General features: G+C 46.0%; 1 protein-coding gene across 2 annotated transcripts in view; it reads right to left on the bottom strand.

Annotated features, from left to right (window-relative positions):
• Positions 1-4,193, bottom strand: part of CNDP1 (carnosine dipeptidase 1) — a 56,241-nt gene extending 52,048 nt beyond the window's left edge. The window contains exon 1 of one of the 2 annotated variants that reach the window (XM_054460786.2): positions 2,704-4,193. In XM_054460786.2, the coding sequence (XP_054316761.1) occupies positions 2,704-2,727 (24 nt within the window). In that variant the 5' untranslated portion in view covers positions 2,728-4,193. The remainder of the gene's footprint in view (positions 1-2,703) is intronic. The other variant, XM_054460785.2, reaches the window with a different exon arrangement.
• Between the last annotated feature and the right edge of the window lie 11,799 nt (positions 4,194-15,992).

The raw sequence follows: 15,992 nt of genomic DNA, 5'->3' as shown, positions 1-15,992 counted from the left end.
GGATAACTGGCTAGCCATTAGCCATATACAGAAGATTGAAACTGGACCTCTTCCTTACATCATATACAAAAATCAACTCAAGATGGATTAAGGACTTAAACGTAAACCCCAGATTCTAAAAACCCTGGAAGACAACCTAGGCAATACCATCCTGGACATAGGAACAGGCAAAGATTTCATGACAGAGACCCAAAAGCAATTGCAACAAAAGCAAAAATTGACAAATAGAATCTAATTAAACTTAAGAGCTTCTGCACAGTAAAAGAAACTATCAACAGAGTAAACGGACAACCTACAGAATAGGAGAAAATATTTGCAAACTATGCATCAGACAAAGGTCTAATATCCAGTATCGAGGAACTTCAACAAATTTACAAGAAAAAACAAACAATCCCATTAAAAACTGGGCAAAGGACATGAACAGACACTTTTCAAAAGAAGACATACATGTAGCCAACAAGCATATGAAAAAAAGCTCAATATCACCGATCATTAGAGAAATGCAAATCAAAACCACAATGAGATACCATCTCACATCAGTCAAACAACTGTATTAAAAAGTCAAAAAATAACAGATGCAAGTGAGGTTGCAGAGAAAAGGGAAAACTTATACGTTGTTGGTAGGAGTGTAAATTAGTTCAATTATTGTGGAAAGCAGTGTGGCAATTCCTCAAACAGCTAAAAACAGAACTACCATTTGACCCAGTAATCCCATTACTAGGTTATATACTCAGAGGAATATAAATCATTCTACTATGAAGACACATGCATGTGAATGTTCACTGCAGCACTATTCACAATAGCAAAGACATGGAATCAGCCTAAATGTCCATCAATGACAGACTGGGTAAAGAAAATGTGGTACATCTGCACCATGGGGAATACTATGCAGCCATAAAAAAGAATGAGATCATGTCCTTTGCAGGAATATGAATGGAGCTGGAGGCCATCATCCTTAGCAAACTAACGCAGGAACGGAAAACCAGATACTGCATGTTCTCATTTGTAAGTGGGAGTTAAATGATGAGAACACATGGACACATAGAGGAGAACAACACACACTGGGGCCTATTGGAGGGTGGAGGATGGGAGGAGGGAGAGGATCAGCAAAAATAACTAATGAGTACTAGGCTTAATACCTGGGTGATTAAATAATCTGTGCAACAAATCACCATGGCACAAATTTACCTATGTAACAAACCTGCACATGTACCGCTAAACCTAAAATAAAAGTTAAAAAAAAAGTAAAAGAATAGCAAAGGGGAAAATATATATTACAATCTCTTCCTCTCTTTCGTATCAAAGGGTATTCTACTGAGTCCAAAACAAAATATTTCCTTTCTTTTTTGTTTGAGACAGGGTCTTACTCTGCCTCCCAGGCTGGAGTGCAGTGGCGCAATCATGGCTCACTGTAGCCTCGACCTCCCAGGTTCAAGCCATCCTCCCACCTTGGTCTCCTGAGTAGCTGAGACCACAGGCATGCTCCACCCTGCCTGGCTACTTTTAAAACTGTTTGTAGAGTCAGGGTCTCACTATGTTGCCCAGGCCAGTCTTGAACTCCTGGGCTCAGGTGATCCTCTTGCTTTGGCCTCCTAAAGTGTTAGGATTGCAGGCATAAGCCACCATGCCCAGCCAGGGAAATTATTTTCTTTCATATTGCTTTTAACTTTAATGTTTTGAGTAGATACTATCATGACACAGTTTTAAAATTTTTTAAAGTAAGACAGTATTCAGTGAAATGTCCTCTTCTAACCCCCACCCCAGTGCCCTGGCCAGTCATGGGTGCTTAAAAAAAAAAAAAGTCAGCAATGGAAAGCATAGCCAGACCACAGGGTGAGGTTCTTTCTCTCAGAGCAGTGATTTTGCAGCATGGTCTGGGAATCTCATGGTCTTGCAGGTGGGCAAAGCCCACTTCTAGAATCCGGCTGTGGTCAGGTCGCCGCCTGCCTTCTCACTGTGTCTGTAGCTTTGTGTTTGCATGCATTTGTATCAGTATGTCCTTTGAGGGTCTTTTGAGAGTCTTCTACGTATCAACCTTCCACAAAATTCTGAAAATTTCTGTGTGTGTGTATGTGTGTGTTTGCAATAGAAATAAAAAGGATCCATGAATTTTATCTTTCCAAGTAGTCTGGGACACAACCCCACAAAACCTCACAGCCAAAGGTACCTGCCTGCTTGTTTTCCTAGAAAGAATCCTTCCTGCCACACCCACACTCAGGTTTGCACCTGAGCCATGGAAACCTCGCCGAGAAAGGCCTGGGTGATTTAGCCCGGTGATTTAGTTCTTGCAAGCTAGCCCTTAAGCCGGGAACCTGGAACCAGGACAAACAGCACACTGTCTGTTACCATTATTTAGGCAAATTCTTCCAGGAAGCAAACTCATTTTTTTTAAAGAGAAAAAGTACAGGAAAAAATTGATTTAAGAAGACTGAGTTCATGAACAATTTGAATATGAACTACTTGACAATAATGCCATTTAATTATTGTTAAGAACACACAACCACCCAAAAGCATTACTGATAAAATATAATTCCAAATACCACATTCCTCGGCCAAGACAGCACCTAAGAACACCATGAGGAGCAGCATCTGGGGCCACACTGGGTGCCTGCCCTGCCTGCCTGGGCTTAACACACGTGCTCCCGGGACAAATGGACGTCTGGCGCCCAATGCACGGACTCTGATGGTGGAGGTCCTACTCACCATTCTCCCGAGTTTGGGATCCATTAGGCTGGAGTTCTGAAGCCTCTAGCAACTTTCATAACCTCCAAAAAATGTGGCAGAGGGAGTCCCATCAAAGCCCCGAGACGGTGACATTAAATATCTCTCTGTGCCCTGACCCACACGTTGTCCCCCAGAAGGAAGACAAGGCTGGTATAGTGGAGCTATTCACATCTGGAGAACAAAGCAGCTTCGGAGGTATTCATTCAGCTCAACTGCAGAGGAAGAGACAATGCATCTCATATGCGCAGATACGGGATGAGGCAGTGGCCCCAAAGTCATGTGATGTTACTGGAAGCCAGCAGCCTGGCCCGGCCTGTGACTCCCCGGGTTCTCCTTTGGGGGCACGTGTGTGTCATCTCTGAGAGGGAGTAGGGCCCTGGCCAGCAGGCAGATCTGAGCCAGTGGCACAGCCCCCTCACGTGACGGGCCCCCACACGCTGTGGCTGTGGGTCCTTGTGATGGAATGTCAGGCCGAGGATTAGCTTCCTAGGGCTGTGTAGGGGCCGAGGGGAGAGTTTTCCCCGCTCTCTGAAGGTTCGCTGCAAAATCAACTTGCAAAAGGCAGTTGAATTGGAGAAAAGGCATACAGATTGATTTGATCCTAGTTTTATGTGACATGGGAGCCTTCAGAATGAAGGACCAATCCCCAGTGGGGTTGGGAAGCTGAGACACCCTCTTGAGGTTCCACGAGGAGTAGCGGCTTAGATCCTGGGGCAACAGGTTATGCGAGGAGAAAAGAGGACTTCAGCTGAGGGCAATCAGTGCTCACGAGGGAGGATTAGGTGGGTTTGAAGAGCACGCCACGGTCTTCGGTCAAGTCTGCTGGACCCCAGAGCAGACAATGGTCTTGACAAGTCTGTCCGGCGTGTTTGGTGTCAGCCTTCCTTCCTGAGATATAGGTTCAGTTAACGAAAACTCAGGGAAGGGACTAGAGGTCATTCCTTTCTTCTTTGGTGGGTCAGACTTGAAGGAGTTAAGGACACTTAAGGAACTCCAGGAGAGATGGTGGGGGTGGTGGAGCCGAGAGGTCTTGAAGCTCCTCTTCAGTTCAGCTTGAACAAAGCACCATATTTTGGGGTATTGGCTTCTGAGCCCCAACGTCTGCTCTAACAAAGTACCCTACACTGGGTGGCTTAAGCAACAGAAATTGGTCTCAATTCTGGAGACTAGAAGTCTGAGATGAAGGTGTGGGCAGGGCAGGCTTCTCCTGAGGCTGAGCAGGAAGGGCATGTTCCAGGCCTCAACACACGTGGCTGCTGGCTGTCCTTGGCGTCCCTTGTCTTGTAGAAGCATCACCCGATCTCTGCCCTCATCTTCTTATGACGTTCTCCCTGTGTGTGTGTGTATGTGTGTGTCCAGATTTTCCCTTCTCATAAGGACACAGTTGTGTGTAATCAGGGGTCCACCCTATGCCCATGTGACCTTATCTAAAGATAAGTAATCTGATCTGCAGTGACCCTATCTCCATAGAAGGTCACATTCTGAGGTCTTGGGGGTTAGGATGTCAAGATATAAATTTTGGTGGGAAGGTCAGGGGATAGTAGAGAAAAGGAGGCAGCAGGGCACAGGCCAGAGCCTTGGGTTGAGGGGTCCCGGGGCTTTTCTGGGGGACTGGGATTCTTTTACATCATTTCTCTCTGAATAACTCTTGCAGGGATTGGCACACTGGAGAGTTACTCTGTAACTGTTTGCTGAATGAAAGGACAAATAATCAAATAATTGTTACCAACAAAGAAACCTCTGGAAAGGCAGAGTTGGAACTCATTATCCCAGCTAGTTGAGGCTAGCTGTGGCTATCAGGGCCGGGCCCCTCTCCCTTGCAGAGGGGCAGCATCTCCACCAGCTGCGTCTCTGCACCCCCTCCCCATCCTCACACCCTTCCCCTGACACTTGCCGGGCCAGGCTCCTTGAGCTCCAGGACCAGCACAGCGGCTCCCAGGAAGTGGGCCTGGCCCTTCTCCCAAAGGCCAAGTTGCTGGGATCATACTCAGAATTCCGAGGGCTGGAAAGGAAGGAGAGGGTGAGGCTGGGCCCAGGTGTGGGCTGTGATCCTAGGAGGGTGGGGGCCCTGCTGCCTGCAGTCATCAGTGGAAAACCTTGCCCCTACCCAGCCGAGGTCACCTCTGGCAAGAGCATAGCGCAGGGGCGAGCCCAGGGCTTCAAAAGCCCACATAATTCAGATCAGAGAATTCCTCTTTCCCAGCCTCTAATTCAGATTAGAGAATTCCTCTTTCCCAGCCTCTGTCAAATGCACTTTACTCTTTCCTTGCAGAAAATATGTGAGATATGAGTGTTCCTCACAATAATTTTTTTTCTAGAAAAGAGGAAAGAGGAAAACAGAGCTGGCTCAAATATTTTGTTAGAATCCCAGCACTTTGGGAGGCTGAGGCAGGAGGATTCCTTGTCAGGAGTTGGAGACCAGCCTGGGCAACAGAGTGAGTCCCCATCTTTATAAAAATTAAAAATAAATAAATACAAGTTTTAAAAATGTTTTGTTAGTTGATTACAAAAGAAGACATTTGATTCTATTACTAATATAGTTTGGAAGGAAGGAAGGAAAGACTCCAATGGATATTAGCAAGAACGGAAGCCAAACACAGGTCCAGGGGAAAGTGCTCCTACAAGAATTCCAATTATTTTGCTTTCTCAGTCTTTCATCTTCACAGATCTTCATCTCAATGCCAGTTAAATCTGGGAGACAGTGGAGAGAAGAGACGGGAGAAAGGGAGAGAGGAGAGAGAGATGGTGGTGGAGAGAGAGAGAGGGGGAAAGACAGAGAGGGAGAGAGACAGACCAAGAAGCTACTCTGGGTTCCCTACTCATAACACAGGTGAACCTAAGCTAGGCTGTGCTTTCAGCTTCCCAGGTTTCCATTGGAGAGTACGAGGGGCAATGCCTGGAGCTAGTTTTTCCTCTAACTTTGCTGTGTCAGAGGCCACCACCTGCGTCTGTCGGCGGAGTATGATGTACACCACGTTGGCAGAGAGAAATACATCCTAGGTCTGTGCCTGGTAAATAAGCTCTGTGCCAATGACATGCCCCATTTACAGACCTCGCTTGGTCAAAATCCTATCACGATTCTTCAGCCAGATCTGCTAGCACCTTCCATACCTTTCATAAGGCATCATCACTCCCCAGGTGGCACTTTACTCACTTACAAGCAGTCTTCTTTTGCATCATTTCTCTCTTGATAACTGTTGCAGGGATTCGCACACTGGAGTTACTCTGTAACTGTTGAATGAAAGGACAAATACTTTTTACCAATGAAGAAACCTCTGGAGTGGCAGAGTTGGAACTCGTTATCCCAGCTAGTTGGGGCTCATGAAGTCTTCCTGAGCATGCCTGGGACCCTTTTCCCTGCAGTGTGGCATCTTTCTGTATCTGGTGTAGCACAAGCACGTGGCGCCCTCCAGTCACACCCTGTGGAGAGAGAAATGGACCTCAGGCAGCCTGTACTCCCAGGAGGGAGGGAAAGATCTGCTCCCTCAGCGGTATTCACCAGCTTTCATTTTCTCCTCTTCCTCAACCATCTAGACCAAGCTACTGCCACCAAGGATCTGTGTAATGATGCACCACGATGCCGATCAGTCTGTGAATCCTGCAGCACTGGAAACTCCATGCTTTGGTCTGCAAAGAGTCCTCCCTGACTCCAGGACTCAAACAGAGCCGGTGGGAACCACCTCTCCAAGTCTCCCATTTACTTCCCTGGAAAGAGGAGAAAGTAACCTACCTTCTCTGGGTTCAATGAGGCAAAGCTGTTTATTGTTATGATTAGAGATGAAAACAGACCTTTTGCCCTGTCTTGGGACATTAAAACATGTCCAAGAGGGCTCTTAAGAGATGAAGTTGACAGTAACAGCTTCCATTCAAGTTCTGGGAAAATAAATCTCCACACACACTCTCCTGTCTGTCCCTTCAACTCTCTATAACCCCACAGAAATCCAGCTTTTCCTTCTCTCTTGGAAGCTTTCCCAGAAGTGGCAAGCCCAGGTGTGGGCTGCACCCTGTGACCTTGCCCTCTGGGAGCCCTGTCCGGGCAGTGGCAACAGTGTGTATCACACTCGGCGCAGGGCCGAGTACACAGTACTGTACACAGTAGGTGCACAATGAACAGGAGCTGACATGATTCCAGCTCACCCCAGACTCCCCCAGGCCTTGTCCACCTCCGTGAGATTTCACGAGTGCATCTTGGGTGCTGCCCTGCGTTGGGTACAATGGTCGATCAAGTGCCCAAGCCCTGCCTTCAAGGAGACAAGACATGTATGAAATGGCCCAGCAGCATGCAGCTAACGGTTAAGTGACTCACGTGGACAGAAGTCCTGGGTTTGACGTGGAAGAGGACACTTTGGGCAGATGCTGGGGCAGATCCTGGGGCAGACGTGGGGAGCTGGAGGAGGTGAGCCTTCCTGGAGGGCAGGTGGGACTGGAGAGGGCGGGCCCTCCAGCGGGAAGCATGCTAGAATCACCTGGGAGCTTAAAAAAGGCCCGCGGCGAGGCCCACTCCCAGAGAAATCACCCGATTTCAGATGGGCAGATGAGAAACAGGGATAGGCAGAGGAAGTGAGGGCTTCTGGGTGGGGATGGGGCTGCAACAAGGGCAAGTAGGAAACCCGTCTTCTCAGAAGGGGTGCCCATTAGCAGAAAGCAAGATGCAAGATCGGAGGATTGGATGGGGCTTCGGATCTCCCGGTCTTTTCCACTCCATAGGGCGTCCAGGCCCTGACCTCCTCCTGCGTGGCTCCAGCAGCCTCACCCTGGCTGGTCTCCCAGACCCCAGGGGTTCAGGCCACAGGACCATCTCATGCGAACATCTCACTCAAAGCCCACTCTGCGCCCTTTTGGGTGGGGTTTGGTCATAACCATCTGTTGTTCTGAGGAACTTCTATGGTGACTAAACCACTGTTTCTTTTGAGTTGGCACCTGTCTGTCGAACCAGCCTCCTATCAAAGGCCATTTGAGGAAACTCAGACTGACAGAATTCTGCGTAAGTGAGTGAAAACTCCACTCCCTTACCATGTAGAGTAGTAACAGATTCTACTACACGCAGGTGTCTTATGATACTGAAGAGTCATCAACGAGGAACCACCTGCCCAGGGGGCCCTGCGAGCCAGAGAGGGTCCACAGTTGCCTCCTGATTGTGCAGTTGTGAAAGGAACAGGAGGGCCGTGAGCACCATTTACCAGGACTGCTTTCTCCCCCCATGCCGCATGCTTCCCACAGCTTCGGGGCTGATGCACATGGTGAGTTTGCTTTGAAAAATTGATAACAAAGTGTGTTCCATGAGTCTTTCCTCTATCTGTTATATATACTTTAAAAATTTTAGTTGACAGATAAAGATTGTATATATTCAAGGTGTCAAATGTGATCATTTGATATATGTATATATTGTGTAATGATTATCCCAATCAAATGAATGAACACACCATCACCACCGCTCCTGTACAGTAAATCCCCAGCACTTGTTTATCTTGTAACTGAAAGTCTGTACCTTATGCTCACCATCTCATTCCCCCACCCTCCAGCCTCTGACAACCACCATCCTAGTCTGTTTCTATGAGTTTGACTTTCGATTCCACATAGAAGTGAGATTTAACAGCATTGTATTTCTGTGTCTGGCTTAATTTAACTTAGCCTAAAGTCTCCAAGATCATCTATGTTGTCACAAATAACAGGATTCCCTTGTTTCTATCTGGCGGCATAGTGGTCCATTGTGTATATAGACTACATTTTCTTTATCCATTCATCTGCCGATGGACGTTTAGTTGTTTCCCTATCTTGGCTATTGTGACTAATGCTGCAATGAACATGGGGGTGCAGACATTTCTTTGACATACTGATTTCATTTCCTTTGGATAAATACACAGAAGCAACAAGGCTGGATCATATGGTAGTTCTAGTTTTAGTGTTTTGAGAAATCTTTATAATGGCTGCACTAATTTACATTCCCACCAACAGTGTGCAAGGGTTCCTTTTTCTCTACGTCATCTCCAACACTTATTATCTCTTGTCTTTGCCATACTAACAGGTGTGAGGTGATACCTCATTGTGGTTTGGATTTGCATTTCTCTGATGATTAGTGATATTGAGTATTTTTTTAATATACTTGTTAGCCATTTGTATATCTTCTTTGCAAAAATGTCTATTCAGGTCTTTTGTCCATTTTCAAAATTGAGTTACTCTTGTTTGTTTCTGTTTTTTTGTTTTGTTTTGTTTTGTTTTTTTTTGCTACTGAGTTGTGTGAGTTCCTTATATATTTTGCAGGTTAACCCCCTTATCAGATATGTGGTTTGCAAATATTTTCTCCTATTCCATAGGTTGCCTTCTCATTTTGTTGTTTCTTTTGCTGAGCAGAAAATTTTTAGTTTAATGAAGTCCCAATTGTTTATTTTTTCTTTTGTTACCTATGCATTTGGGGTCATCGCCAAAAAATCATTGCCAGGACCAATGTCATGAAACTTTTCTTCTGTGTTCTAAGAGTCTTATGGTTTCAAATCTTACATTTAAGTCTTCAATCCATTTTGAGTTGATTTTTGTATATGGTGTGCGATAAAGGTCCAATTTCATTCTTCTGTATATGGATATCCAGTTTTCCCATTGTTATTTATTGAAGAGACTGTCCTTTCCCATATGTTCTTGGCACCTTTGTTGAAAATCAGCTGGCTGTAAGTGTTTGAATTGATTTCTGGGCTTTCCATTCTGTTTCATTGGTGTAAATGTCTGTTTTTATGCCAGTACCCTATTTTGGTTACTACAGTTTTATAGTACACTTTGAAGTCAGGTAGTGTGATGCCGCCAGCTTTGTTCTCTTTTTCAAGGTTTCTTTTGCTATTTGTGGTCTTCCGTGATTCTATATAAATTTTAGGATTTTTTTTTCTATCTGTGAAAAATGCCACTGATGTTTTGATAGGAATTACACTGACTCTGTAGATCACCTCGGGTACTATGGATACTGTAAAAATATTAATTCTTCCAATCCATGAACGTGGGATACCTTTACATTTGTATCTTCCTTTTCATCAATGTCTTACAGTTTTTGGTATACAGATCTTTCATCTCCTTGGTTAAATTTATTCCTAAGTATTTTATTCTTTTTGATGCTATTGTAAATAAAATCATTTTCTTAATTTCTTTTTGAGTAATTTATTTTTGGTGTATAGGAGTGCAACTAATTTTTATGTATTGATTTTGTATTCAAAATCTTTACTGAGTTCATTTAGTAAGTGAACTATTCATTAGTTCTAAGAGTATTTTGGTGGAGTTCTTCTGGGGTTTTCTATAAGTAAGATCATAGCATTTGCAAACAGAAAATTTTGCTTTTTCCTTTCCAAATTGGATGACTTTTCTTTTTTTTTTTTTTTTTTTCTATTTGTTTTCCTTGGGGCAGGTGTCATGGTATAATTGATGTAATAGAGGAACTTAAAGGTTGACATCCAATTTGCAAAAAACCAATTATTGTTTTCCAACATCTGTTCTCTCTCTCCTACGTAGAATTTTTAGCTAGGCATATTTTCATCCTCTCATACAGTTGGATGTGGCTGTCTGACTGTTTTCTGGAGAGTAGAGGCAAGGGGTCGAAACTTTCAATTGTGGCTTGTGCCTTTAAATGGGGGGATCATGTCTTGTCCTCTCTTTTCCTCCTTCCCACTGGAGGCTCCAGCAGGAGCTGGTGCGGAGATCTTGGCCTGTGAGATAAAACTGAGGAAGGAAGAGGCTCATAATGGAAGGAATCCAGGTCCCAAATGATAGAGGAGCCCCCAAAGCAGCCCTGAACTTGCTGCTCAGACTTCTGTGTGAAGAGCAAATGCGTAAACCTTCACCCCATAGAAGCCTTGATCAGTTTGGTCACAGTAGCTTAGACTTATACTCACTAATTAATACACTGTTGGTTAAGGATCCTGAACATTTCTAGCATGACTTATCTGGCCCAGACACCAAAAAATAACAAGCAAAGGATGAATTTGACTTTCTCTAAGTCACGTGGGGGAGTTAACTGTTCCTTCAGGTCAGAAGGGCTCACTGAGCTGACTCTCTTCTAGGTTAAGAATGTGGCACAACAAGTTCTGTCTTTTTCTACATCACACAAGATCATGATGTTTTTCTCACTGGCCAACTTCGTGCTGTGGCCTGAACTTGATACAGGACAGGCTTTTGCTTTTGGCCACAGGGAAAAGGCTCCCAAAGCAGCATCTCCTGGAACTGTTTGTTGATGAATGCAAAGACCCCTGAGGGAGATCTGGGTTACACAAGCATGTGAAACGATTGCTATCAAATTTTTTTTTAGGACAAAAAAACCTCCCTGAGAGGACTAGCTGCAAGGCTTAGGGAGGACTTAGGAGAGGGGGGGAACATCTGCTGCTGAAGACCCTGAGGGATGACCCCAGGACAGGCACCAGGGAGCAGAGGTATTCCAATTTCTTCCCTCCTTTCTAGTCAGTGCTGGGCATGAGAGGTCTGGGCAATGGCGCCTTTTTTTTCCATCCAAGTTCCGACCTACGAGTCAAAATAGTCAGCAAAGCAGACTGTAATTAATTAAGCTGATATTTTAAAGCACGGATTGTATGTGTAGGTAATCCTATGACGATTCCCAGAATGAGGCAGCCTCGCACTGCAGCCCTGGAGGGACAAAGCAGAACATGCCCCTCGTGGACAGCTTCCTGCAGAGGAGCTCCTGTAGCCACCCGTGCTCTTGGAAACATGGTGGCCAGCAGCATCTGGAAGCCAACATTTCCCTTGACACCCTCCTGGGGAAGTCTCATCATGCAGTGCCTTCAGCAAGACACCTCCCTGTGCACAACTTCCCTGGCATCCCTGGGGGTCACATTCCAGCAAGTTCTCCACAGGGACTTCTCTGCCGGGCCAGGGCCATGCTATCTCCAGCAAGGTCTGGACTTAGCCCTGAGGAGGGGCTCTTCCTCGGGCTCTCTGTCCCAGGAGTCATGGCTGCTCCCTACGTTTGCCCTCCCAACTCTCGGATTCTACAGGTGTTTGACTATAAGTCTTATCTCTAACCTTCAGGATCTGGAAGTGAGATCATTTTTGTATTGATTGGGTCTAGGGAGAAATGCTGAGATACCATGTCACACCCACTAGAATGGCACGATCAGAAAGATTATAGGTGTTGTTGAGGGTGTGGAGAAATCAGAATCCTGGTACACTGCTGGCGGGAATGTAAAATGGCACAGCCGCTTTGGACAACAGTCTAGCAGTTCCCCAAACAGCTAAAGATGGAATTCCCATATTGCCCAGCAATTCCCCTCCTAGGCATATACCCAAGAGAAATGAGGAGATGTGTCCACACAAAAACTGGGACACGAATGTTCACAGCAGAATTATTGATAATAGCCAGAGTGGAGACAGTCCAAGTGTCCACCAACTTATGGATGGATAAGCAAACTGTGGTCTACACTTAAAATCAACACTACTCAGCTCTAAGAAGGAATGAAGTACTGACGCACGGGACACCACGGATGAACTTTGAAAACGTTATTCTGAGTGAAGGAAGTCAGACACAAAGGCCACGTATTAGGCCAGGCATAGTGGCTTCATGCCTTTGGGAGGCTGAGGTGGGAGAACTGCTTGAGGCCAGGAGTTCGAGACCAGCCTGGGTAATATAGCAAGACCCCGTCTCTACAAAAAATTTAAAAATTAGCTGGGCATGGTCACACCCTGTAGTCCTAGCTACTTGAGAGGCTGAGGCTAGAGGATCACTTGAACCCAAGAGGTTGAGGCTGCAGTGAGCCAAGATGGTGCCACTGCATTCCAGCCTGGGTGACAGAGCAAGACACTCTTTCTTAAACAAACAAACAAAAACCAAAGGCCATATATTGCATAATTCCATTTATATGAAAGTCCAGGCCGGGTGCAGTGGCTTACACCTGTAATCCTAGCACTTTGGGAGGCCGAGGTGGGCGGATCACCTGAGGTCGGGAGTTCGAGACTAGCGTGACCAACATGGTGAAACCCCACCTCTACTAAAAAACACAAAAATTAGCCGGGTGTGGTGGCGCATGCCTATAATCCCAGCTACTCAGAAGGCTGACGCAGGATAATCGTTTGAACCTGGGAGGCAGAAGTTGCAGTGAGCTGAAATTGCGCCATTGCATGCCAGCCTGGGTGACAGAGCCAGATTCCATCTCAAAAAAAAAAAAAAAAAAAAGAAAAAAGAAAGTCAATAGATACAGAAAGTAGATTAGTGGATGTTTGGGCCTGAGGGAGATAGGGCGATTGTGTGGGGGAGGTGATAGGTTACAGGAACCGGCTTTCTTTTGGAGGCAATGAAAATGTCCTGAAATCAACTGGTGATGGTTGTGCAACTCTGTGACTATACGAGAAGCCACTGAATTGTTCACACTAAACAGGCGGATTGTTTGGTCTATGAATTGTAACTTACCAAAGCTGTCAACGATAAATCACCATGGGGGAAACCGAAAGGAGAAATGCTGAGACCTCAGTGGGAAAGGCGGGCGGCCAAGTGCATGCCAGGAACAACTGGCCTCCTGCCATGGAGGGGAGGGCATGAGTGTCCCCCAGCGAGGGGAGGGGAAGAGGGGAAGACCTGGGTCCCAAGGCTGCCTCCCAGGAGCTGAGTGATGGCGGGCCACCACAAGGTCTCTCAGGGCTATCCCCTCTATAGCGCAGGGACAAAGCCTCCTATTTCACCGGGGTGCAATGAAACATTAGACAAACATCTTTAAAGCCCTTTGTAACATGAATTCTATAAATAGTAATGAACGAATCCTTTGGGAAGACCTCTAACTCCCCCTAAAGGTACTGTCAATCATTTTTGAAAGGGAAATGATCCATAAAATTGGCAGCTCTTTACTTGGGTGAGATAGCAGCAATTTTCCTCTTCAGTATCAGGCAGCAGATATTTACTTTCTCACATTTTTCCATTTAATACAATTTCTTGCAACTGTTAGGCCAGTAGATAGTATGGACATAAATCTATGGTTGCTCTCCTAGAAATATTCAAATAATTCGCTTGTGAATCTCCAGACCACCGTTGGATTCATGGACACTTTTCAAAGCATTTTGTCTTTTCAGTAAATAAAAGAGTTTGATAATATAATGTTTAAAGGGCCAAGTGACTGCAGTTTTCAATGCCTCTTGATGTATGAAACACCTGTCTCTAAAGGACCTAAGATATATCTGCTTTTTGAATAAAAATTAGAAGTGACACTTAGAGAAAGTCTTTTGTTTTTAATAAATTTCAATATTCCTATCATGTACCATATTGCAGTAGTGTGAAAAAAACTTTAGACTTGCTTTAAAAATAAACTGGTCCCAGATTACACAGGCTGAAACAACAGTATCTATTTACCATGCCTGTTTCCCACTTGAGAAGATCCAGCTCCATGCATGAGTGGGAACAGTTCTTCATACTTTGCAAAGGGGTCACAGGGTCATTCCTGTCTTCATAACCTCTCTGGGAAAGTGGTTTGTGCTCTTCTGACACAGGAGGACGCTGAGGCTCAAGTTCACAGAACCAGCCGTTAGTCAGACCCATTCAGTCCAGGGTTTTACAAAATTGTTGTTTACATCAAAACCAGCTAGTGGCATGCCAGCTCATCTTCTAACATAAAGCAGTCTGGACGTGTGCAAATGTCCATGCCACCCCACTTAGGCATTTATCTGATCACGGGCCAGGCTTGGGTCGGGTGCTGGGAATATGGAGCTGTCGAGATGGCCCTTGTGCTCCTGGAGATTCCACGAGGGACTGAGCTTGCAGATACGGAGGTGAGCACTGGCTCTTTACCCAGGAGTCATCGGCCTTCTAGTAGAACACCACTCTGATTTCCTCCGGGAGATCACCCTCCCCTAGCACTTCCAGAAGCGACAACCTCACACTTGCTTCCAGAGGGACCTGACTGGCCTGAGCCCCGGAGGCTGCTGCAGGTGTTAGCACGGTGACTGCCTCAGGCTGCTGCAGGTGTTAGCACGGTGACTGCCTCAGGCTGCTGCAGGTGTTAGCAGGGTGACTGCCGCAGGCTGCTTTTTGCTGCTGTAACACAATGCCCAAGACTAGGTAATTTACAATGAGCAGAGATGTATTGGCTCAAGGTTCGGGAGGCTGGGAGGTCCAAGGTGGAGGGGCCGGAACCTTGCGAGGGCCTTCTGGCTGTGTCATCCCACAACACAAGGGCTCAGAGAGGGGTAGAGAGAGCAAGAGGAGGCCAAACAAGCCCTGTTGTAAGGAGCCCACTCCTACAATAACAGCATTCACTCAGTCAGGAGGACAGGGCCCTCATGGCCTGACCAGCTCTTGAAGGCCCTGCCTCTTAATACTGTTACAATGGCTATTAAGTTTCAACAGGAGTTTGCGGGGAGCCAAACATTCAAACCATAGCACTTCTCAGCATGGGTTCCTGACCAACGGGGGCCCATATGCAGCTCGCATGCATGAGACACCAGCAGCTACTCTTAGGATTTCTGGGGGAAGACCATGCAGTTCCTTTTGCAGGATTAGAAGCTGAAAGAAGGCATTTCTCACAGTTCTGATGGAGGAGTTGAGAGTTGGGGCCACAAGCCCAGATAGCACTGAGTGCTGGGTCCAGCTGCACCTGAAGCCGCTACCCTTGTCTTCTTTTTTTGTTTTTACTTTGAAATGACAGGAGACTTAGAGAAAAGATGCAAAAGCCATAGAGGGTCCCCACATACACTTCACCCAGCTAACCTCTTACGCAGCCACAGCATAATGATCAAAACTAAGAGATTGACATCCGCGTAAAACCAACTACAGATTTTCCTCACGTTTCATCTGTTTGGGTTTGTCTGATGTTTTTTCACAATGAGTGTGATGTTCCCAGAACTGGCATGTCCTCCTCAGGGAGTGGTGTCGGGGGTGTCTGATGTGGATGTGTCATTACTGCTGAGGTTCATTTTGATCTGAGGTTGGCACCTGCCAGGTCTCTCCACTATGAAGTTACTGTTTTCCCCTTGGGAGGTGCTTTCAAGCTATGCAAATATCCCGTTCTTTAAACCTTTGCCTACCAATTTGAGAGTGTGTCAGGGGTCTCACCTGCAGTAGCAGGTGCTCCAGCTTTGATCTCCCACCTCCCTCCCACATGAGCGGAGATTCTTCATCAAGGGGCACTGGTCCTTCTCACCCACTTTGTCACTTTATTTATTTATATTAGTACGGACTCATGGATTGTTATTTATTCCATGGTAAAAATCCAACACTACTGCTATTTTCTCACTCCAATTGCTCCCCTGGGCCCCTGCAAGCTCTTCCAGGCTGGCTCCTGTGTCCTTGGACGCAGCCCCAT

This window comes from Pongo pygmaeus, chromosome 17, assembly GCF_028885625.2.
Source record: "Pongo pygmaeus isolate AG05252 chromosome 17, NHGRI_mPonPyg2-v2.0_pri, whole genome shotgun sequence".
Lineage (NCBI taxonomy): Eukaryota > Metazoa > Chordata > Mammalia > Primates > Hominidae > Pongo > Pongo pygmaeus.
Note: the sequence above shows the minus strand (reverse complement) of the source record. Positions and strands in the feature narration are given on the sequence as shown.